General features: G+C 44.7%; 2 protein-coding genes across 4 annotated transcripts; one reads left to right on the top strand and one right to left on the bottom strand.

The window, feature by feature from the left end:
• Positions 1 to 4,041: 4,041 nt before the first annotated feature.
• Positions 4,042 to 10,867, top strand: LOC124705455 (3'-N-debenzoyl-2'-deoxytaxol N-benzoyltransferase-like). Its single transcript, XM_047237177.1, has 5 exons — positions 4,042 to 4,177; positions 6,391 to 6,526; positions 6,603 to 6,729; positions 6,881 to 6,972; positions 9,165 to 10,867. The coding sequence occupies exons 1-5, from the start codon at positions 4,042 to 4,044 to the stop codon at positions 10,819 to 10,821; spliced, it is 2,148 nt and encodes a 715-aa protein (XP_047093133.1). The 3' UTR covers positions 10,822 to 10,867.
• Positions 10,868 to 11,584: 717 nt separating this feature from the next.
• LOC124685073 (protein IQ-DOMAIN 9-like) lies at positions 11,585 to 15,146 on the bottom strand. Of its 3 annotated transcripts, none has more exons than XM_047219368.1 (6): positions 14,952 to 15,146; positions 14,204 to 14,362; positions 12,944 to 13,105; positions 12,616 to 12,843; positions 12,377 to 12,490; positions 11,585 to 12,243 (listed from the first exon to the last, which is right to left on the bottom strand). In XM_047219368.1, the coding sequence occupies exons 2-6, from the start codon at positions 14,276 to 14,278 to the stop codon at positions 11,845 to 11,847; spliced, it is 978 nt and encodes a 325-aa protein (XP_047075324.1). In that variant the 5' UTR covers positions 14,279 to 14,362; positions 14,952 to 15,146; the 3' UTR covers positions 11,585 to 11,844. The 3 variants fall into 3 exon arrangements, with proteins under 3 accessions (XP_047075324.1, XP_047075327.1, XP_047075326.1); XM_047219371.1 differs by having other exon boundaries at positions 12,944 to 13,084; positions 14,952 to 15,144; XM_047219370.1 differs by lacking the exon at positions 14,952 to 15,146 and adding an exon at positions 14,779 to 14,794.
• Positions 15,147 to 22,329: the final 7,183 nt, after the last annotated feature.

Here is a 22,329-nt window from a genome sequence, read left to right on the forward strand (position 1 = left end):
CCTCCTAGGTAGCTCAGAAAATTAAGCCAATTTACGTGCATGATCCTCAGATATGTACGCAACTTTCATTCAATTTGGGCATTTTCATTTGAGCAAGTCTGGTGGCCTAATAAAATCCATCTTTACGGACTGTTCTGTTTTGACAGATTCTGCCTTTTGTTTCGCATTGCCTCTTTTGCTATGTTGGATGAATTTCTTTGATCCATTAATGTCCAGTAGCTTTATGCAATGTCCAGAAGTGTTAAGAATGATTGTGTCACCTCTGAACATGTTAATTTTTATTATGCACTAACCCTCTAATGAGTTGTTTCGAGTTTGGTGTGGAGGAAGTTTTCAAGGATCAAGAGAGGAGTTTGATACAATATGATCAAGGAGAGTGAAAGCTCTAAGCTTGGGGATGCCCCGGTGGTTCACCCCTGCATATTCTAAGAAGACTCAAGCGTCTAAGCTTGGGGATGCCCAAGGCATCCCCTTCTTCATCGACAACATTATCGGGTTCCTCCCTGAAACTATATTTTTATTCCGTCACATCTTATGCACTTTGCTTGGAGCGTCGGTTTGTTTTTGTTTTTTGTTTTGTTTGAATAAAATGGATCCTAGCATTCACTTTGTGGGAGAGAGACACGCTCCGTTGTAGCATATGGACAAGTATGTCCTTAGGCTTTACTCATAGTATTCATGGCGAAGTTTCTTCTTCGTTAAATTGTTATATGGTTGGAATTGGAAAATACTACATGTAGTAATTCTAAAATGTCTTGGATAATTTGATACTTGGCAATTGTTGTGCTCATGTTTAAGCTCTTGCATCATATACTTTGCACCCATTAATGAAGAAACACTTAGAACTTGCTAATTTGGTTTTCATATTTGGGTTCTCTAGAGTCTAGATAACATCTAGTATTGAGTTTTGTAAAACAAGGAAGACGGTGTGGAGTCTTATAATGTTTACAATATGTCTTTTATGTGAGTTTTGCTGCACCGTTCATCCTTGTGTTTGTTTCAAATAACCTTGCTAGCCTAAAACCTTGTATCGAGAGGGAATACTTCTCATGCATCCCAAATACTTGAGCCAACCACTATGCCATTTGTGTCCACCATACCTACCTACTACATGGTATTTATCCGCCATTCCAAAGTAAATTGCTTGAGTGCTACCTTTAAAATTCCATCATTCACCTTTGCAATATATAGCTCATGGGACAAATAGCTTAAAAACTATTGTGGTATTGAATATGTACTTATGCACTTTATCTCTTATTAAGTTGCTTGTTGTGCGATAACCATGTTTCGGGGACGCCATCAACTATTCTTTGTTGAATATCATGTGAGTTGCTATGCATGTCCGTCTTGTCCGAAGTAAGAGAGATCTACCACCTTAATGGTTGGAGCATGCATATTGTTAGAGAAGAACATTGGGCCGCTAACTAAAGCCATGATTCATGGTGGAAGTTTCAGTTTTGGACATATATCCTCAATCTCATATGAGAATAATAATTGTTGCCACATGCTTATGCATTAAAGAGGAGTCCATTATCTGTTGTCCATGTTGTCCCGGTATGGATGTCTAAGTTGAGAATAATCAAAAGCGAGAAATCCAAAATGCGAGCTTTCTCCTTAGACCTTTGTACGAGGCGGCATGGAGGTACCCCATTGTGACACTTGGTTAAAACATGTGCATTGCAAAGATCCGGTAGTCCAAGCTAATTAGGACAAGGTGCGGGCACAATTAGTATACTATGCATGAGGCTTGCAACTTGTAAGATATAATTTTCATAACTCATATGCTTTATTACTACCGTTGACAAAATTGTTTCATGTTTTCAAAATAAAAGCTCTAGCACAAATATAGCAATCGATGCTTTCCTCTTTGAAGGACCATTCTTTTTACTTTTATGTTGAGTCAGTTCACCTATCTCTCTCCACCTCAAGAAGCAAACACTTGTGTGAACTGTGCATTGATTCCTACATACTTGCATATTGCACTTGTTATATTACTCTATGTTGACAATTATCCATGAGATATACATGTTATAAGTTGAAAGCAACCGCTGAAACTTAATCTTCCTTTGTGTTGTTTCAATACCTTTACTTTGATTTATTGCTTTATGAGTTAACTCTTATGCAAGACTTATTGATGCTTGTCTTGAAGTACTATTCATGAAAAGTCCTTGCTTTATGATTCACTCGTTTACTCATGTCATTACCATTGTTTTGATCGCTGCATTCATTACATATGCTTACAAATAGTATGATCAAGGTTATGATGGCATGTCACTTCAGAAATTATCTTTGTTATCGTTTTACTCGCTCGGGACGAGCGGAACTAAGCTTGGGGATGCTGATACGTCTCCGACGTATCGATAATTTCTTATGTTCCATGCCATATTATTGATGATGCCTACATGTTTTATGCACACTTTATGTCATATTCGTGCATTTTACGGAACTAACCTATTAACAAGATGCCGAAGAGCCGATTCTTGTTTTCTGCTGTTTTTGGTTTCAGAAATCCTAGTAACGAAATATTCTCGGAATTGGACGAAATCAAAACCCGGGGTCCTATTTTGCCACGAAGCTTCCGGAAGACCGAAGAGGAGTCGAAGTGGGGCCACGAGGGGCCGCCACCATAGGGCGGCGCGGCCCGGGCCTTGGCCGCGCCGACCTGTGGTGTGGGGCCCTCGTGTGGCCCCCACGTTGCCCTTCCGCCTACTTAAAGCCTCCGTCGCGAAACCCCCGATGCGAAAAACCACGATACGGAAAACCTTACCGAGACGCCGCCGCCGCCAATCCCATCTCGGGGGATTCCGGAGATCTCCTCCGGCACCCTGCCGGAGAGGGGATTCATCTCCCGGAGGACTCTACACCGCCATGGTCGCCTCCGGAGTGATGAGTGAGTAGTTCACCCCTGGACTATGGGTCCATAGCAGTAGCTAGATGGTTGTCTTCTCCTTATTGTGCTTCATTGTTGGATCTTGTGAGCTGCCTAACATGATCAAGATCATCTATCTGTAATGCTATATGTTGTGTTTGTCGGGATCCGATGGATAGAGAATACCATGTTATGTTAATTATCAAGTTATTACATATGTGTTGTTTATGATCTTGCATGCTCTCCGTTATTAGTAGAGGCTCGGCCAAGTTTTTGCTCTTAACTCCAAGAGGGAGTATTTATGCTCGATAGTGGGTTCATGCCTGCATTGACACCGGGACAGTGACGAAAGTTCTAAGGTTGTGTTGTGCTCGTTGCCACTAGGGATAAAACATTGATGCTATGTCCGAGGATGTAGTTATTGAGTACATTACGCACCATACTTAATGCAATTGTCTCGTTGCTTTGCAACTTAATACTTGGAGGGGTTCGGATGATAACCTCGAAGGTGGACTTTTTAGGCATAGATGCGGTTGGATGGCGGTCTATGTACTTTGTCGTAATGCCCAATTAAATCTCACTATACTTATCATGAAATGTATGTGCATTGTTATGCCCTCTCTATTTTTCAATTGCCCGACCTGTAATTTGTTCACCCAACATGCTTTTATCTTATGGGAGAGACACCTCTAGTGAACTGTGGACCCCGGTCCATTCTTTAATACTCGAAATACAAATCTGTTCGCAATACTTGTTTTATCGTTTTCTCTGCAAAAAATCATCTTCCACACAATACGGTTAATCCTTTGTTACGAGCAAGCCGGTGAGATTGACAACCTCACTGTTTCGTTGGGGCAAAGTACTTTGGATTGTGTTGTGCAGGTTCCACGTTGGCTCCGGAATCCCTAGTGTTGCGCCGCACTACATCCCGCCGCCATCAACCTTCAACGTGCTTCTTGGCTCCTCCTGGTTCAATAAACCTTGGTTTCTTTCTGAGGGAAAACTTGCTGCTGTGCGCATCATACCTTCCTCTTGGGGTTCCCAACGAACGTGTGAAATACACGCCATCAAGGCCCAACACTGTCTACAAGAATAGAAGCACCCGTAGACATCAAGGGTCTGAAGAGGTCATCACTCCTGAGGAACAGTGGCTGTCTAAGCATGGAAATGTGATGGAATTTCAGCAGCTTGGGTTACCCGACCCCTCTACCCGGTCTCGTCGACAGCCTGTTGACAGTGATGCTGAGGAAAGTGATCCTACGCCCGCCGAGTCCGAAGACAACGGGGAGACGGAAGAGTCCTCCAGTGGTGAGGAATCCGGTGATGCCTAAGCCTCCATGGGGCATTGTAGCATCGCTTATTTTCTCCTTTTTGGTGTTTCGATGCCAATGGGGGAGAAGAAGATCTATTAGGACTTGTCACGGGATTTGCACAGGTTAGGGCACAAGCATATGCGTTTACCATTCTTTAAGAGCTTGTGTCCTCTTTACTATCATTAGTGCTTGTTTGAACTATGTGTTTAATATTTTATTCTATCTGTGGTGAAGACATATTATTGTGAAACATATTATTATGGATTTCGGAATTCTATATGGTTGAGATTGTCATTATGGATAGTATAATCTTTATATATCTCAACTTAACAATTGGTATATCTCACATTGATGCTTGGTATGACCATATGGCTTTCAGAATTATACATGGTTGAGTATGATCACTATATCTCAACTTGTATATCTCTTTGTCTCAATTTTGTCATATGTGTTTTTTTAGCAAATTGTTTCCTATATCTTATGACAAGAGTGCTTTGCACCTATTGTATGCATTTGTATTCAAACACAAATCACCTATATGCACACATTTAGGGGGAGCCTCTCTATTTGTTGAAACTTATGCTATATGATCTCTATTGTTAAATCCTGGTATTGTCATCAAACACCAAAAAGGGGGAGATTGAAAGAACATTTCATGATCTCTAGGGTTTTGCGTGTTTGATAACAATACCGATGATGATCTAACATTGTTCTAAGTGTGTGATAGACAAAGTAAAGGGTCACCGCTGATAAAATCGATCCCCCCAAAAAGGAAGAAAAGAGTTGGGTTGAAATCTCAAAGGGCCGACAATGCCAGTGGATGCACCCCAACACTGTCGGCGGTTGCACCCCGGCACTGCCGGCTGTTCTCTGTCGACCAGGTGACCTAGTTGTCTGGGTGGCCGGCACAGCCGCCGTCTCAGGGCCGACACTGCCGCTGAAGTGTTCCCAACGGGTAGAATTGGTGGAGGGGTATTTAAGGAACCCTTCTCCTACATTGGAAAGTTGCTCAAACCCTCAAGACTTGTTCCACCATTGTTGAGCCACCAAGAACAGGCAAATCATCAGATCTCCTCCCTCAACCACCCAAATCTCTTGAGCTTTGGAGAATCCAAGGAGAAGACCCCGATCTACATCTTTACCAAAGTGATTTGCATTTCCCCTCATTTTTCTTGAGGGCCCTTTGCTAGTGTTCCTCTTTGAAAACCCTAGTTGTTTGTGGTTGATTTGTTCTTGTTGTTGTTGTGTTGTTACAGATATTGGAGACTCCAATTTGGTTGTGGATGTGTGCCCCAAGAACCTTGTAAAGGCCCATTTTCCGCCTTGAGGAATTTCCTTAGTGGAAGTGGGCTAGGCCTTTGTGGTGTTGCTCACAGAAGACCTGAGTGAGGCCTTCGTGGCATTGGTCCGGCCTTTGTAGCGACCACACTCCTCCAAACGTAGACGTACTTCCCCTTAAAAGGAAGGAACTACGTGAATCATCTCCGTGTCTTCGCGTGTTCCACTCTCGGTTACCTCTATCCTTGATTGCACTATGCGATTTTCTTTAAAATAATACTAATTTTTTTATTTAATTCTAGGAATAGCGCGTGATTTCAAAAAAGTGCAAAAGTAAACTAGTTGGTTGATAGCTGACCAATTGGTCAGCTACAGACCAATTGGCCAGCTACTATCCGACCAATGCACGGATTTAGTTTAGGTTTATTTCAGCACTGTAAACCCTTCTGAAAGGCGATATATCCCAGACCCGGCGCTACTGGGGACAGGCATCGGTAGACGGCCATCGCAGCGCATCCGGAATGATATGGATGAATCTGAAACTGGAGGGCCAACGAGACAATGTTTCCTATGCAATCAATTTGGTCATGGGACACTAATTGTCCAACCTTCGGCACTGGCCCAGCAGGAAGGGGGCAGCGAGGCACAAGGGGACGTCGCGGGAGGGGAAGAAACTAGGCGGCGAGGCCCTACTTCGGAACTTATTTGCAATTTTATGTAATGAACAACGAATTTGTAATAAGTATGGAACTACTTTGCAATTTCAAATGTGAAACTATATTATTGTAATTTATGTAGTGAACAATGAATTTGTAATAAGTATGGAACTACTTTGCAATTTTATTGTGGTCATGTATGTTACTTAAATATATATTCGTATTATATCCTGTCAAATTTGTAAATATGTTTTGTTGTTTACAAAAATGACAGGAAGATCGTTGCTCGGCAGGGACCTTGAGAAGGCGCACCGTGCGGCGAAGCTAGAGGCAAGCCCTAATAGCCTCCCCACACTGGTGACACGCGGGGCTAATCAGAATTGGCAGATACACCCCGGTTGGGTTCAGAGGTATGTGGGATTATATTTGATATATTCAATTTGAAGTAGTTGCACATACTAATTGGATTCTTATATGAATTTGTAGGTTGAAGTGGGCTAGACTTCTACCTTTCGCTCGGTTGGTTGATGCCACAATGTCGGAGGTCATCGGTGAGCGAGGAGGCACGCCGATCAAGCGCCTTCAGTACGACCACTCCCTACTGACCAGCCTAGTGGATCGGTGGAGGCCCGAGACACACACGTTCCACTTTCGTTGGGGAGATATGGCCCCTACTCTGCAGGACGTGTCTTACTTACTGGGCCTACCGTTGGCGGGTGAGGCCATAGGCCCGCTGGACACTGTTGTTACAGTTGTGGTTGTAGGAGAGGTTCCCAATTGGTCGACCAGACATAGATGCTGAACGCCCTTTCGAGGCAAACGGGTTCGATGATGCGGACCACATCGACATGCCTACGTAATAAATTTGGCGGGAGATGGTGGCGGGAAGGAGTGGCGGGAAGAAGTGGCGGCAAGGGTGGCGGCAAGGGCGGGAGGGAAACATGGCGGTGTGAACGGGAGAGGAAGAAGATATGGTGGGAAAGCGGTGGCGGGAAAATGATGGGGGAGAAGTGCCAGGAGATATCACTCGTAATAAACCTAAACTAAATCCATGCACTGGTCGGATAGTAGCTGGCCGATCGGACGGTAGCTGGCCAATTGGTCTGTAGCTAGCCAATTGGTCAGCTATCGACCAACTAGTTCTGCCACCTCTGACCGATCGGTCATTAACTGACCGACCAGATCACATCAATTTTATATCGTTTCTAGCTATATCTCCCTTAGTTCTTTACCTTGTCATCTAGGTAAATTCACATAGTTGCATATTTAGAAAATTTACCTTTGTGTTCAAGCCTAAATTGAAAAAGAACTAAAAATTGGGTAGCACCTAATCACCGCTCCCCCTCTAGGTGCGGCATACGATCCTTTCAAACTTGTGAAATATGTCACCTTCGAATGCCCAACAATCGAAGAAGGTTTTTGGACGTGCAAGACCGGCGAGGAATTATTTTGGGTTGTAACCATGTTATAGTTTTATATTGTAGGTCAAACTATCTTAAGGCTGATCAAGTTTATGTAGAAATATATCAACACATGTACACCAATTTAGTTTTATTGAATTCACCATGTGATGTATTTGCATTATTCTTGTCATATTGACGGGGTTTTCTATGAATCTGATCATATTTAGTTAAACTCAAATTTGATTGAAGACAAACCTACTCTGCAACAGAGAGAGTATTCTCTCTTGTAATATAGTCTAAAACTTCAACAGCCTCCTGGGTTGTTGTTTGGGTCTGGAGGCCTCCAACGCCGCCGCATACACCTCCCCTACCACCACATGTTCCCAGGTCGCCGCCGGAGGAGGCCACTCCTGCCCATTCTTTTCCATCCCCTTTGATCCATAGTTCATCCCTATCTCAAGCCTTAGATGCGTCGGCGCCCCATCGTCTTGGAAGATTGGCTCCGGCGTTGTGTGCATGGTGCTGGAGATGCACATATGTGTTGCCCGTCCCATGCTTCGGCATGGTGCTCGTTGTGTGTGATGCTGGCCTCTTGGTCCTGGCAAGATGAGATGTGGCATGCTAGGTCGGCTAGCTGGTTTGCCGTGCTGATTCTAATCGGGCTGCACAAGGTAATAATCTGTTCGAGGAGAGCAAACTTCTTTTCAGGATTTCCACTTACGCACCCATTCAGGTTCATCTTCTGCATCAGTCCAAGACTTCTATGGCACCGTCTTATGGTTGACGTCAATGTTCTGGGTGTCTCATGCCCCAAAGGACATCGCCTCTGCCTCTTGATCCACCATGGCGTGCTTCTTTGTTGCGAATGCATTACTGACACACAGTAGAAGGCTGCGTGCTTCGGCAATTGGGCAATGTCAACTGCATAAGGTCGACACCTTGGATACATCGAAAAAACATTGGCACCTCCATGGCCTCGATTATCAAGGTGTTGACGTGGGGACTATCAAGACGGTCGTGTTTGAAGATCGACTAGGATCTAAAGGTATCTCGCATGCTCCTATTGAGTGAAGATTGTTTACCGACAACAGTTATCTCGCTAGGGATGAGGAGAAGATGACTATTCACTCTTGTTGTATGCATGTGGATTGATTTTGCAGGGATGTTCAATAAACCATACACTTTTTTTTTTGCATGGTCAATAAACCATACACTTGATGACCGTGAGTTGAACGATTGGCGAACTGCAGCAGTTATTCATCGTTGCGGTAGGTCTTTTTTTTTTTCTCTTTTTTTTTTGGCAGTGTACATCTTCAATCTCTAGACTAGCTTTAAATATTACGGTTTTGATATGTCTCAGTTAACTGAGATTTTCTTAAGTCCAAGTCACTTATAAAAAAGTGCTTTGAGTTGCACTTTTCTGTTGAGAAAGCGCAATTGCACTTTTCTGCCAGAAATTTGCAACTGGATCGAGTTTTACTTTTTTTTAAACTGCAGTTGCACTTTTCTGAGGTGACTGAGACTTAAGAAAATCAGGTGAGACATAGATACATCCTAAATATTATAATGTGGTATGGTCTTGATATTAATATATTTTCTTTATAAAAAATACTATGAATTTAACTTTTGCCGGTGAATTTTGTAGAAGTCGTCTAAATAAAACCGTGTCGGCGCACAGCCCCAGGCACCACTGGCGCCGGCACACTCCACGTCACTGCTTGCAGTTCGTCATCCTGGAACCGCAGATTTTTTTTTCTTCCACCAACCCCTCGATCCACAGTGAAGTCACCTACTCGATTCACCCAGCTTTTAAACACGATCGCCGCCCCTCCCTCCAACCGCCGGCCGCCGTGACATCGCTTGATCACTTCCCCTACTGCCGCTGCCAGACGCGCGCACGGCGAGAGGTGCCGCCGGCTGTCTGTATGGAGCCGCCACCGCCGCAGCAGGAGCAGCAACTGCTACGAGTCCTGGACAGCGTCAAGCTCTCCCCGGCGGAGCAGCCTCCCGCGTCGTCGTCCCTGCCGCTGTCCGGCCTCGACGCCGACCGCAACATGCTCGACGTCTCTTTCCGCACGGTCCGCTTCTTCCCTGCCCACCCGGTCTCCCTTGACCCGCTCGACGCCCTCCAGGACGCCTTCGCCGCCGCGCTCGCCCTCTTCCCGCAGCTCGCGGGCTCCCTCCGCGACGACGGCCGCCTCGTCTTCTCCGCAGCCGGCGACGATGCCGTCACCCTCGTGCTCGCGGCGTCCGAGCTGTCGCTTGCCGACGTCGACGCGGACACGCCGGACGCGCCGCTGCTCGACCGCCTCGCGCCGCGCGACGGAGACGGCGGGCCGGCAGCGCTCGCGCTCCAGGCCACACGGTTCGCGTGCGGCGGCGTCGCGCTCGGGATGCGGGTGGCGCACGCGCTCTGCGACGGCGCGGGGTCCACCAAGTTCCTCGCCGCCGCGGCACGCCTCGCGCGCGGGCAGCAGCCAGCGGTTGCGCCGGTGTGGGAGCGGCGGGAGCTCCTCGGCCCCCGCAACCCGCCGCGGGTAGTGACGCCGTTCGACGCCGTCCTCGCGACTGACGACGACGTCGGGCAGCGCGGGCCGTACGGCCACGAACAGGATCCTCTCGCGAGGGCGTGCTTCCATGTCAGCGACGCGCGCGTGGAGACGCTCAGGGCGCGCCTCGCCGCCGACGCCGGAGTCAGGCTCACGACTTTCGAGGTACTCGCCGCCTTCATCTGGCGCGCCAGGGTGAAGGCCAACCAAACACCCCCCGACGAGACCGTGAAGATGGTGTACTCCATGAACATCGGCGGGCTCCTGGACCCGCCGCTCCCGGAGGGGTACTGGGGCAACGTGTGCGTGCCGGTGTACGTGGCCCTCGCCGCCGGCGACCTCGTCGGCCAGCCGCTAGCGGAGACGGTCTCCCTGGTCAAGAAGAGCAAGCTGGGCGTGGACGAGGAGTACGTGCGGTCCTACATCGACTTCCAGGAGCTGCACCGCGGGGAGGGCGTCACGGCGGGGCGGCGCGGCGTGAGCGCCTTCACGGACTGGCGGCGGCTGGGCCACTCGGAGGTGGACTTCGGGTGGGGCGGCCCGGACGCCGTGCTGCCGCTCTCGTGGCGGCTGCTCGGCAGCGTGGAGCCGTGCTTCCTGCTGCCGTACGGTGCCACCGACGAGCGGCGGCGGCGCGGGTTCAAGGTGTTCGTCGCCGTGCGGGAGGAGGCGGTGCTCCGGTTTAAAGAGGAAATGGAAGAGATACTGTTGCAGCCTGAGCACAGTGACTGCATTTCAGTTGGAAAACTGTAAAATTGGGGCATTATTACAAATTCGTCAAGAATTTCTATTTAGCCAAATTGTCAATTTACATTTGCACCACATTCTCCTCTAATGGGTCTCGTAATTCTCTTTGAATCTAATTCCCTAAACCCTAAACCCCTCGCTGCCACCACTAATAGACTCCGCTGATAGTCACTTCCTACTTCCTAGTGCCCCTAACTAAATCATGTCTTCTTTCAAAAAGGAGGGAAAACTCTAGGCCTATCCCTTGACCAAATCATCTACTCCCGCTCAAATTTGAACTAAACCCCTAACACTTATTATGGATCAGAGGATATAGTAATTTTCGTTGTATTCTCATCTCTTTAACTCCAATTTTACTGGTATGGTTAATCATAGGGAATGCCTATGGGAATTACTCTCTTGGTAAAATGGCAAAAACAGAGAGATAATCATATATTCAAATCAAATAATTTGACATTTCAATACAACACTCGGATATCCATCCTCTAAAAGACAAATGATCAAATAATTCCAAACTCAATGTAAATAGGAAAATAAGAAAGTGAAAATGCGCAATACATTTTAACCCTTAATTTGCAATTTGTGCAAAGTTTTTTTTTAAAATTGTTGCCCCTTTCCTTGGACTCATCATCTAGTTGCAGTATTTTGTAACATGATACTTTCAAAATCTTCAGAAAAATTTATTTGATGCCACTTGTTAGAAAATTGCTTTAGAAGTGACATGATTTTTGCATTATGCCCAGGCTTTGGACAAAATATGAACTTAATATTTTGCTCCAACAAAACCATTTTAATCCAGCTGGCAGACATATTACACATCCACACACAATAAATAGTAGAGATCCTTATCCTAACCAAAACCACTCTCATTAGATATGTGTGCAATCGCCCAAACCAAACACATTCTACATTGGTCACTTGTTCATGTAAAAACAACAATGTAAGAGATAAACAAAGAAAGGGTGGAAAAAGAAAGAGAACTTCACAGGATGTATCTTACAATGACCAGTAACCATCTCGCAGCGGATTTCAAGCAGTGATCGCAGGAACCGGAGGTTGTTGCTGCTTCACTTGCTTCTTTCTCATATCCTTTGCATTTGCACTGGGAGGGCCAGCCACCTTTGATTTCTGCTCCATTTTCGCAATCGGCTTCTTCTTGTCAGGAGAGGGGGATGACTTTTTCTTCGGAACTTTCCGGTCATTTGTGTTGTTGCTTAGACTGATTGCGCCTTGCAGCTTCAGAGCCGACTTGTTTGTGCTGATGCTATCTTTCTTTGACTGCCCTTTCTTTGGGTTCTCAGGGTGGACCATAGATCGGGGCTCCCATGGCCGTGCAGCGATCCAGCGGTCCATCCAGCTCCAGCCCCAGCCACCGTTACCAACTCCGTAATTGAAGTTCCCAAGGCTTGTGGCAGACCTTGCCCTCCACTGCGAAAGGGTAGAATATAGGATTTACATTGTTGAGATAAATATAGAAACACTGTTACAATGCTCTATGGAACAGCTAATCATCAGTTCTGTATCGAAATAATAGGCATGGATATTAGCAGCTAGTATGAACCTGATGGTTAAACGCATATGCCATGGCTCGCTCACGCTTTACTGCTGCTTCTTCCCTTAGATGTATCATGGCAAGCATTTCACCCATATTTTTCGAGCCTCCATTCCACTCAACCTAGTACAGACACCCCGACGAACAAAACAAAATGTCAAGGAACTCTTTACTTTTCTTCTCTGGTAAAGGTAGCCAATGAGTACTTTGTGATGACAAAATAAAGCTAGTGTAATGAAGAAGTTTACCTGCAAATTTTGTAGTTTTGCATCAAGTTTTACTTGATTCTCTTCCTTCTTCTTCCTATTGCGTCCTTCAGTAACCATGAAAGCACGACGGTGTGTTAGCTCAGCTTGTAACTTGTTCCAAGACTGTATGTAGCTCAACGTAGCGGTAGTCTGCTTGTTCACTGGATTGCTGTGCCCAACAATGCGCAGTCTTTTAAGTCCTTTCAGACAACGGAGAGTTTTCCTTGCCTGCATTTAAGTGATGATTATCCAGTGAAAACGCTATTTCTTAGCTATTCTCTAAGTTAAATAGTCAAAATGAAGGTGTTGGAAGACATTATGGTGGTACCTTGTAGCGCCGAAACGCATTCTGAATCCGAGTAGCTGCCCAATCTTCTAGTGCTGCGTTGTCTTCAGGGTCGCTGCTGGAAGAAGGACCACTGTTGGGCTTTTGCTGTGGCAGGTTGGCTCCATTGCGTTGAGCAGCAACCTTCGTTGTAAAAGGAAGCATATGAGAATGACTGCAATTTAATCTTTTCTAAAGATTCATGACTTAATTGATCCAAGGATGTGTAGATGTTCAAGTGAAAACTAACAAACACATAACAACGTAATGTAGCTGGTATGACAAAAAACAACAACAAAAGCTTCATTGTCAGTCTTGATCAGAATGTAGCAATATTTACTGATACGGCAATTTTGTACTACGAGGAACGAGTCAAGAAATGGATGCATGTTAGGCCGTTTGTTGTCTTGAAATTCTTGTGGCAGAAAAAGAAAGTTATGAAAGACCAATTCAACAGTCCAGTCTATTATTCCTGAACTCATTTCAACAGTCAAGTTACCTTCACAGACCAGTCCGATGTCGATGTGAGAAGTGATTTTTGTCCATAACAATGAGGCAATAACAAGGGAAATACCATAAGTGGGATTTTTTTCCAAGGAACACAAGTTTCTGGATTCTGATAAATTAATCTAACACAAACTGTTGGTTGCACAGTGGTGAAGAGTGGCCAAACATTTTCGGTTTCCGAACCATAGCACACAAAAGATCAACATAGGTCTCAGCTACCAAAGAGTAATATTTTGATTCTAGCATATCCAACATCCATGCTGACGATTTCAGATATCCTGATAGCTGTGAGTAGGGTCAGGTAGATCACCAAAATACCACACACACGTAGGGGTAGGCAGAAGGTCCCTATCCCAACATCCAAGGCAGCACCCAACTTACAGAAGCCTCAGACATACTGTTCTATAAATCAGCGTCGATGGTACCTTTCCATTAATTGCCATCGGCAAACAATTCAAGCTTTCCTTGTGGCCAACTTTCCATTATGATGACCACAGCAACAAGACACCCAAGTTGCAGAGAGGCCAGTGCTGGCAGTCCAGGGCCTTGTTAACAATCAATAATGATGGAATGTGATGGAATGAATGAAATCGATGGCATCTTTTTTTCTCAGGTTGCTTAGAAGTCATGCAAGGGGGGTCAGGGTGTGCAGGACTTGGAAATTCGGGTTGAAGATTGATACAGTAATATTTTTCTCGTGTTCTCGAGACAGGGGAAGAAACAGGAGGGTTAATGGAGTGGAGGGGGTGTGCCTACCTTTGCGTGCTTTGACTTGCCCCGTTTCGACTTCTTCTTGCTGATGATGGTCTTGAACCAGTCCCCTGACCCCATGGCCCGGAGTTCACCTCAGGAGACAGATTTGTGTTCTTCAAATCCCCTCTGCCTTGCCTTAAACAATCCTGTTGCCTAGTTCACCTGGAAAACGAAAGGAGAATACATTAGTATCTAGGAAATGCTTCTTTTTTGGTTAAGAAGACAAAAATCGCAGCACTAGATTGCGCAAGATGGATTAATTAGATGAATAAGTTTGGTAGTATCCTGTTCTGAATCCCTGTGAGACTGTATCTCAAGTGAAAGCCAAACATGTGCAGACAGTAAAAAACCAAACCCATGTTTCTGAATGACAAGGAACACGAGGAATGAATTCTCTTTTTATTTTGTGCAAAATCACAAGAAAACTGCATCCGGAACTTCAGGAACTGGACAAGAATGGCAGGTCAACTCGAAACTGAAGCAATAATGAGGGCAAAAAAACAGAACCCAAGAAGAACCCCATGGAAATTTGCGAAAGGCTCCTGGAAGAATAAAGATTGGAGCTTTCTCCCTCCAACCTGACAAAGTTCTTCAGGAATCCCCACGAATCAAATCAAACCGGACCCATGGCTCGTCCATCACAGGGGCATAGGAGTGCAGAGCAGAACACGAAACAAGAGCGCCCAAAAGAAACCAGGCGCAGAGCAGGGAAAGAAGCACGAAACAGAGAGAGGGGGCAGAAACTAAGTACCAGGTGGGCGGTGGCAGCCTCGAATCCGATGAGGAGTTGCTTTCCCGGAGGGGCGGGCGCGGTGGTCGCCGAAGAAAGGGAGGCCGCCACTGGAAGCAACGGATCTCCTCCTCCTGGACCTCGCGCAGTCGCGTGGGGAGGTGGTGGGATGGGGAAGGTGGAAAGGTGCAGGGTTGTCCTCTCTTCCCTTCTCTTCTCTTTTCTTGGAGTTGGGTGTAAGTTCAGATCAAGCCAAGCCCTTCGCCAGTGTGCTGCTCCCCCGTCGCCTCCTTGATGATGGCTCGGCTGACTTGCTGGATTTTATTTTGTTAGTATTTTTTTTACAGTGTGAAATTACTAGTACCACTTTAATTGTAGTGGGATTAGCACCAGAGTTAAAATATTTTTGTTCTGATCTTGCTGCCATATAAAATGGGGACAAGGAGGTAACTCGTTTTGACTTTGACGGTGATCCGCTTCACCGGAGGTTATGGATCTTCTGCAGATTGCAGTGTACTTGTTTTCCATGTGCAGACTGGTGTACTAGGTTAAAAATAAAGTTATGAAAGGTAGGTACATTCTACCCACATGGTCACCTCACACAGACTGTTGAAAGACTAACTCAATGAGTTTTTAGATTAACAAAGTTACCATAAACATCTCGCCATCGACCTAAACGTTACCTTATACATAAAAAAATATTCCGTCTTTATGAAATATTAAAGTATCAAACCTAGGGGTTTGATCTCTGATGGGCTGGGTATCACTGCCCTCCTAATCATCCAACCACATATTGCTTCTTGTTCTATACCCGACTATGTGGCAGGCTAAAATACTCCCCCCGTTCCAGTGGACAAGTCGTGTAATTTTAGTTAAAATTCAACATTATCTAAGTTTAATAAATGTTATAGACAAAATTATGAACATTTACGATACCAGTTCAATATTAGTATATACCTTCACCGTGAAATATATGTTCATAATATATATGTTCCATGTTGTACATGTGTATATTTCATTCTTTAATTTACTTAAATTTTGTAAGATTTAATTTTTGACTGAATTTACAACGATTATTCATCGTAGTAGGTTATTACTCTTCGGAAAGACGCAAAGGCAAACGTTGGGTGAAAATATATCATCAAAACATGCTGTATATGTCGTCCAATATAACTTTGATGATTTTGACTGGTACTACGTTGTTAAAAGTTGTGCATGTTAGGGGTTCTACACGTGAACAAAGCGTGTAGCTACCATCTCTTCTAGCACCGAGTATTTGAAACCCGGTGAACTGAACCAAACTGGCGCGCGGCAGGATGCAGAAAGAAATGTGGACCAGATGTAGATAACCCAGCTGTTTTGCCCAAAAGAAAGGTAGACAATCAGGATCGGAGCTACTTGTTGTTTGGAGGTATCTCAGGCACACAAGACTGCCCTTTTTCCTAGGTTCCTATGCTAATCTGAATGTCTCTCTCTTTAGAAGAAGAATCCTATGCTGTCTGAACTCTGATCTGGTTTCGCCAGCGTTCTGAGGTGTGAAGAAGCAGATTTAGATGGGATGGTGAAGAGGAAGAAGATAGTTGAGCGCGTTGGATCCCCAACGGTTGGTGCGTTTGGATTGCTCTCTCTCTCTTCTCCTACCGTGGCTGGCGCCAATAGCGACGGCGGAGCCGATCAGGGAGGCTCTCACCGCACCTGATACTCGGAGACGATGCATGGTTGGTCGCACGTTTTCGGCTCTATGCCCGTTGCTTCCTCCGTTTTGAGACGTAGAAAAATGCTGAGTTTTTTTTTCCTTTGACAGGGTAGAAGAATTCTGGTTTGTTATAAGAACGTTATCTTTCCGGCTAGAAAAGGCAATCGGTGCTCTAAACAAAACACGGCCGTTGGCCTTTAAAACAAAACATTATGGGTATATTAATTATAGATGTGCACCGTTACAAATACGACTTCAGTATTGGGTATATACTAAGTGCCTTGAAGACCGGAGTCATACAGCTTTAAGATTGACGAAATATATATCTTTTCGAAGTCCGCCTATGCATCGAAATGAGGCACAAGTCATTTTTTATTAGATTACCCACCGAAAAAAGATTGACAAAACATACATGACGAACCGCTATCGATACCAATGTTGTCTCCCACTGAAAGAGTGCCCATGAAATATCCTGTCCCTAGCTTTTACTCCTAATAATTAGCGGCACAACCATACCATCAACCATCCAAACACTAGTTGGTTCCCGAAGTCATGTCACATTTTGTTCTCATTGTTTTACCTGTATAAATTAATTTTGTTTCACCTATTATTTTGTTAGAATATAACCACGAAAGAGTACAACTTCTTGGTATTTGCAATGTAGCGCACACAAACAAGTAAATTTGGAATAAAACTTCTCTCGTCCTCTACAATTTGGAATAAAATTTTAAATCTTGATACCGCACAAAGCCCGATACTCGTTGATAGATGAAAACCTAAATTCACGTCCTAAGGGTGGGGTTGCTTAATTTGTATATTCAATCCGTCGACCATGGCGGTGTTGTTCCTCAATTCTGGTTGTATTTTGTTATTCTCTACTTCAAGCACATACACACACATATGTCAAACCTAAAAAATTGCGAATAGAACCTTAGTATTAAGCGAAACATCCAACAAGTTCTACGAAAGCTCGTTCAACTGCATTAGACTTGGCCACAATGTTGCACGTATTAATATGAACTAAAAAGATCCACCTTAATTTATTGACGGAGCCGAAGGCAGTAGATTTGTCGGGTTAGACTCGTTGTTTATCACAACTATGTGCCACCACGATAGTCCTTTGTGAATTCGGCGTGGCTAAAGATTGAGAAAGCGATAGGAGAACACAAAATGGTGCAGCGCAGCACTTGAGCAGGACAACGTGCCAAACGTTCGGTGTTTGCACGGTTTCTGACGCTTTTGTGCCCAGCAGTGTTTAGTTGCTACTCTTATATCTTATTTAAATTGTTGATTGATTGTGCAGACTGTACTGTACTACTACTGCTTTTGATGAGTAATCAACAGACCTCCGTTGCACTAGCTGTTGCTTGCCGCCAAAATTAAAGGACCCGGGGCAGCCGATCCGGACAGGGAGGAAGGGTCTCGCCCGCACCGAAAACTTGTTTTTACACGCGCCGGTACCTACCGGAGTGACGCCAGCAATGACGTCAGCCATGTGCTGACCAATTTTTTCATAAAATTGTGAAACGAATTTAAACATAACTGAAACACTAATAATTTTATGAAACAAACCGTAGTGACGTCAGCAATAATATCATTAGTTTTACTTTTTGTCAGACTGTTTCACAATGTTTTCCATGTATCACTTTAGTTTCATAAAAGTTTCATTGTGTTTCAATTATTAGTTTTATATTAGACAAATGTTAAAAAGCTCACCAATCTCAAAGCAGAGAGTGGACGGTGGATTGGGCTCCTTTACCTACCGGCGCCTGTAAATTCGCCGTGTTGCTCGCCGCACCTATTGCGCATGGAGATGCTTGAATTGTCTGCCTTGTCAGTCAAGTGACAGTTGGATCACATTGTTTGCCAAAGGGTCAACCAATCGAATAATAATCATCAGCAGTTATATCACATTATTAGCATGGGGAAGACAATAAATACTACCGTCATGAGTTTTTTTTCTTTTCTGAGAATACTACCGTCATAAGTTCATGACCAGGTAGAGCCCGCGCAATATGGGGCTCTATGTCAAACTCTATCATGGGGTCTACCTTCTTAGAAAATGGACCCGCACTTCCATTCTATTAAACTTTTGTGAGAATTTATTTATTTCAAGGGTCAATGAACTTCCGTTGTTTTGTTCAAAATATTTTGTTACCTCAAAATCAGTACTCTCTCGATCCATAATAAATATCGATGGTTCAGTACGACCTACTACTTAAAGTTATACTAAACCACCGAGACTTATTATGAATCAGCGCGAGTATTGAGAACAATCAAAATTCATAGAATTAGACAGCATATGTTGTGCTATAGTCCTTTTCCATTCTTCTTTGGGCTATTTTCCATTTAAATTGCCTACATATGGTATTTAACACAGGAGGTATGAGAGATTGCACTAGTGGAGACAGGCCTTCAGCCCCAGCCCGTAAGGGTGTTTAGTCCCGGTTTTCCAACCACGACTATTCAGGCGGGACTAGAGGTGGAACCTTTAGTCTCGGTACGGTTACCAGCCGGGACCAATGGCCCTCCACGTGGGTGCCGCGGAGCGGGCTGGGCCAACACCTTTAGTCCCGGCTCGTAACACGGATCGCGACTAAATAGTCTCTGCCGCGGCAGGAATTTGGACACTTTCGGTGCTGCGGCAGAGAGTTCATTTTGTTGTGTTAGGGTTTAGGGTTAGGGTTTAAGGGTTAGGATTTACGGTATTTATATCATTTCAAAATAGTTTTTGTATATTATATTTCTACGCGTACAGGTTCATACATAAATATATAAGATAATTTGTCTTATGATCGAGCATATATATACAATTACATGGAGATCCTAATTACCGGGACTAGAGCCCGCCTATTCGATTACACGGAACCGACATCACTAATGGCCCCTAGCTACACTAAATCTACCTTTGTCGTCTATAGCTTCTACCCTAAAAACACCAGCCAGCTCCTCTGCAACAGCAATTGCGCGTTCCTCTGGTAGGGACTTCCCTCGCATGGCATCGAACTATTTAAGTAAAGGAGATCAATATGAATATCAATCATGATAACAAAAATGACGGTAATAAAATAAAGTTGTGAATGTATTGCTTACGTCGTATCTATAATCCTTGTGCTCAGAGGTAAACGTGCGAATGAACTCGCAAACGAAGTATCCACATAGATGTGTCCCCGGTGGCTTCTGGTCGCACTTTACGAGAATATAATTTAATCAAATAATAATCTAGCATGCATCATAATTGTATTTAAAATAGAAGTAAAGAGATCTGCGGTCCTATCTCGTACTACTTATCGGAACTTGTCGTCTTGTCGTAAAGAGATCCACTGCCGACCATCAGCGGGGTGCCTCAACTTGTCATATGGTCTTCCATGTGCCATCGCAACAACTTGGCATGCTCTTTGTTTCTGAACAGACGTTTCAACCGTGGTATTATAGGAGCATACCACATCACCTTCGTAGGAACCCTCTTTCTGTGTGGCCCGCCCTCAATATCACCAGGGTCATCTTTTCTGATCTTATACCGCAATGCAGTGCATACCGGTCATTTATCCATATTCTCGTACTCCTCACCGCGATGGAGGATGCAGTCATTAGGGCATGCATGTATTTTCTGCACGTCTAATCCTAGAGGGTAGACAAGTTTCTTTGCTTCGTACGTGCTGGCGGGCAATTCGTTCTTTCTTCGAAGCATCTTCTTCATTATTAGCAGCAATTTTTCAAATGTCAAGTCAGCCACACCGCTCTCTGCCTTCCACTTCAGCAATTCTACTGTGCTGTCCAGCTTCTTCTGGCCATCTTCACAAGTTGGGTACAACAATTTGTTCTGGTCATGTAACATCTGCTCGAACTGCAACCGCTCCTTTTCTATATCGCAGCCTCACCGTGCATCAGAAATGACGCGACCAAGATCATCAGCGGGCTCATCTAGTTCATGTTCTTCACCCTGACCTTCTTCTTCATTGTCTTCCATTGCGGTATCAGCATACTGATGGAACATAGATCGGTAGTTGTCATCATCGTTCTCTTCTTCATCGCCGTCTTCCATCATAACCTCTCTTTCTCCGTGCTTGATCCAAACATTATAGTCAGACATGAAACCGGAATGAAGCAGGTGGCTTTGAATGACTCTTGAGGAAGTGTGATCCTTCTCATTCCGACATTCAACACATGGACAATACATAAAGTCATCACCATGCTTGTTCGCCTCAGCCGCATCACGAAAAGAATGCACGTATTTTCTGTAAGCGGGTGCGCGTCGGTCACCATACATCCATGGATGGCTCATCTGCATCATACAATTGTATATCAAACACAATCACGATCCTCAAATTAGTACCGCAGGTTCTAAACGAGAAAATAGTTGCTAACCTTTTAGGACAAGTGAAAATTAAGAGGATGAAGCTTAAGTGTGACTCGGGCACCTCATATCATGTTTGTCTTATGTGAACTCGAGTGACATCGCTCTAACACACATTTCAACAAACACCTCTAGTGCATACTAGTAAAAAAAAGACTAGCACAAATCCACACTCCTCCCACCAGGAAAAAACAAGAGAGTGGAGAAGGGGGCTGCCATATATATAGGGCTAGACCATTTGTCCCGGTTTGATATACAAACCGGGACTAAAGGGGAGCACCTGGCCGCAGCGGGTCGCAGAACCCTTTAGTCCCGGTTTGTATCTCAAACCGGGACACATGGGTCCTAACGAACCGGGACCAATGGGTGATGTACTCTTGGGCGTTTTCGGGGCGACGTGGCCAGGCCTTTAGTCCCGGTGCGTGACACGGCCGGGACAAAAGGGGCCTGATGAAAGGCTTATTTTCTACTAGTGTTGATGCTATGCATCTTGTTATCCATTAGGTAAACTTAATTTCTCCCAAACTCAAACAAACAATTGTCAATTGGCTGCTCGGGTGTGGGTGTGGGTGTGTGTGTGGGTGGGGGGAGGGGGGCTATTCGTTTGCACGGGTCGCGCTCCCCTGGTTCTGGCCCTATAATGACTAGTGGTCCGCATCCGTACACCCCCCAATTTGTGAAGGGTAGTATGATCATTTGCATGTAATTATCCCGATTTAATGAGATTGTCCTGTCCGGATCTAGATCCAAGCTTCTATATCCGATCGTATCCGAGGTTTGTGCCAATGATCTTCACGCTAAGCTACCTTTTCGAGGGTGTGTCGTCGATGAAGGACATCGTCGTTTGTGCTAGTAAACACCGTAGAGGGACGATGCTGAGAGGACGGGGCCACCACTAGTTTTGCACAGATGCATATGCGTACAGGATTGCACACGACTATACTACAACTTAATAATTAGTTAATTGTGAATTATTATTTGACGGTGATCACCATACACTTAATTATGAAGGGATACATAGTAATCTCACCCCTTGTTGTGTTTTAAGTCTGATGATGGTGTAGTGAAGAAGAAGACATGACTAAAGGATGAGGTATAGGTAAAATAGATTAAGCATGCGTTAATGTTGTCACAATGGCTACACAAGAAGTGGATTGTACTTGAAAATATGTGATCCAAGGAACTAAATAAACGCAAACCAATTGGCAACTCTGGTTCTAGAGAGGAAAAAATCAATTAACAACACTAAGGTGCCGCGCGCAGGTTCTAACACCATGCAATGATGCAACCCAGAAGCTAACGACAAAATAAAAATCCAAGTTAATTTGCATAATGATGCCAAATTC

Source organism: Lolium rigidum, chromosome 1 (genome assembly GCF_022539505.1).
Source record: "Lolium rigidum isolate FL_2022 chromosome 1, APGP_CSIRO_Lrig_0.1, whole genome shotgun sequence".
NCBI classification, from domain to species: Eukaryota; Viridiplantae; Streptophyta; class Magnoliopsida; order Poales; family Poaceae; genus Lolium; species Lolium rigidum.

Excerpts from the sequence above, each read along its gene's own strand:
- LOC124705455 (XM_047237177.1), top strand. The coding sequence starts at position 4,042 with ATGGAATTTCAGCAGCTTGGGTTACCCGACCCCTCTACCCGGTCTCGT. Across the intron at positions 4,178-6,390 it reads GACGGAAGAGTCCTCCAGTG|GAAGATCGTTGCTCGGCAGG; the intron begins GTGAGGAATCCG and ends CAAAAATGACAG. Across the intron at positions 6,527-6,602 it reads CACCCCGGTTGGGTTCAGAG|GTTGAAGTGGGCTAGACTTC; the intron begins GTATGTGGGATT and ends ATGAATTTGTAG.
- LOC124685073 (XM_047219368.1), bottom strand. The coding sequence starts at position 14,278 with ATGGGGTCAGGGGACTGGTTCAAGACCATCATCAGCAAGAAGAAGTCG. Across the intron at positions 13,106-14,203 it reads GCAAGTCAAAGCACGCAAAG|ATGCTTCCTTTTACAACGAA; the intron begins GTAGGCACACCC and ends AGTCATTCTCAT. Across the intron at positions 12,844-12,943 it reads ATGCGTTTCGGCGCTACAAG|GCAAGGAAAACTCTCCGTTG; the intron begins GTACCACCATAA and ends ACTTAAATGCAG.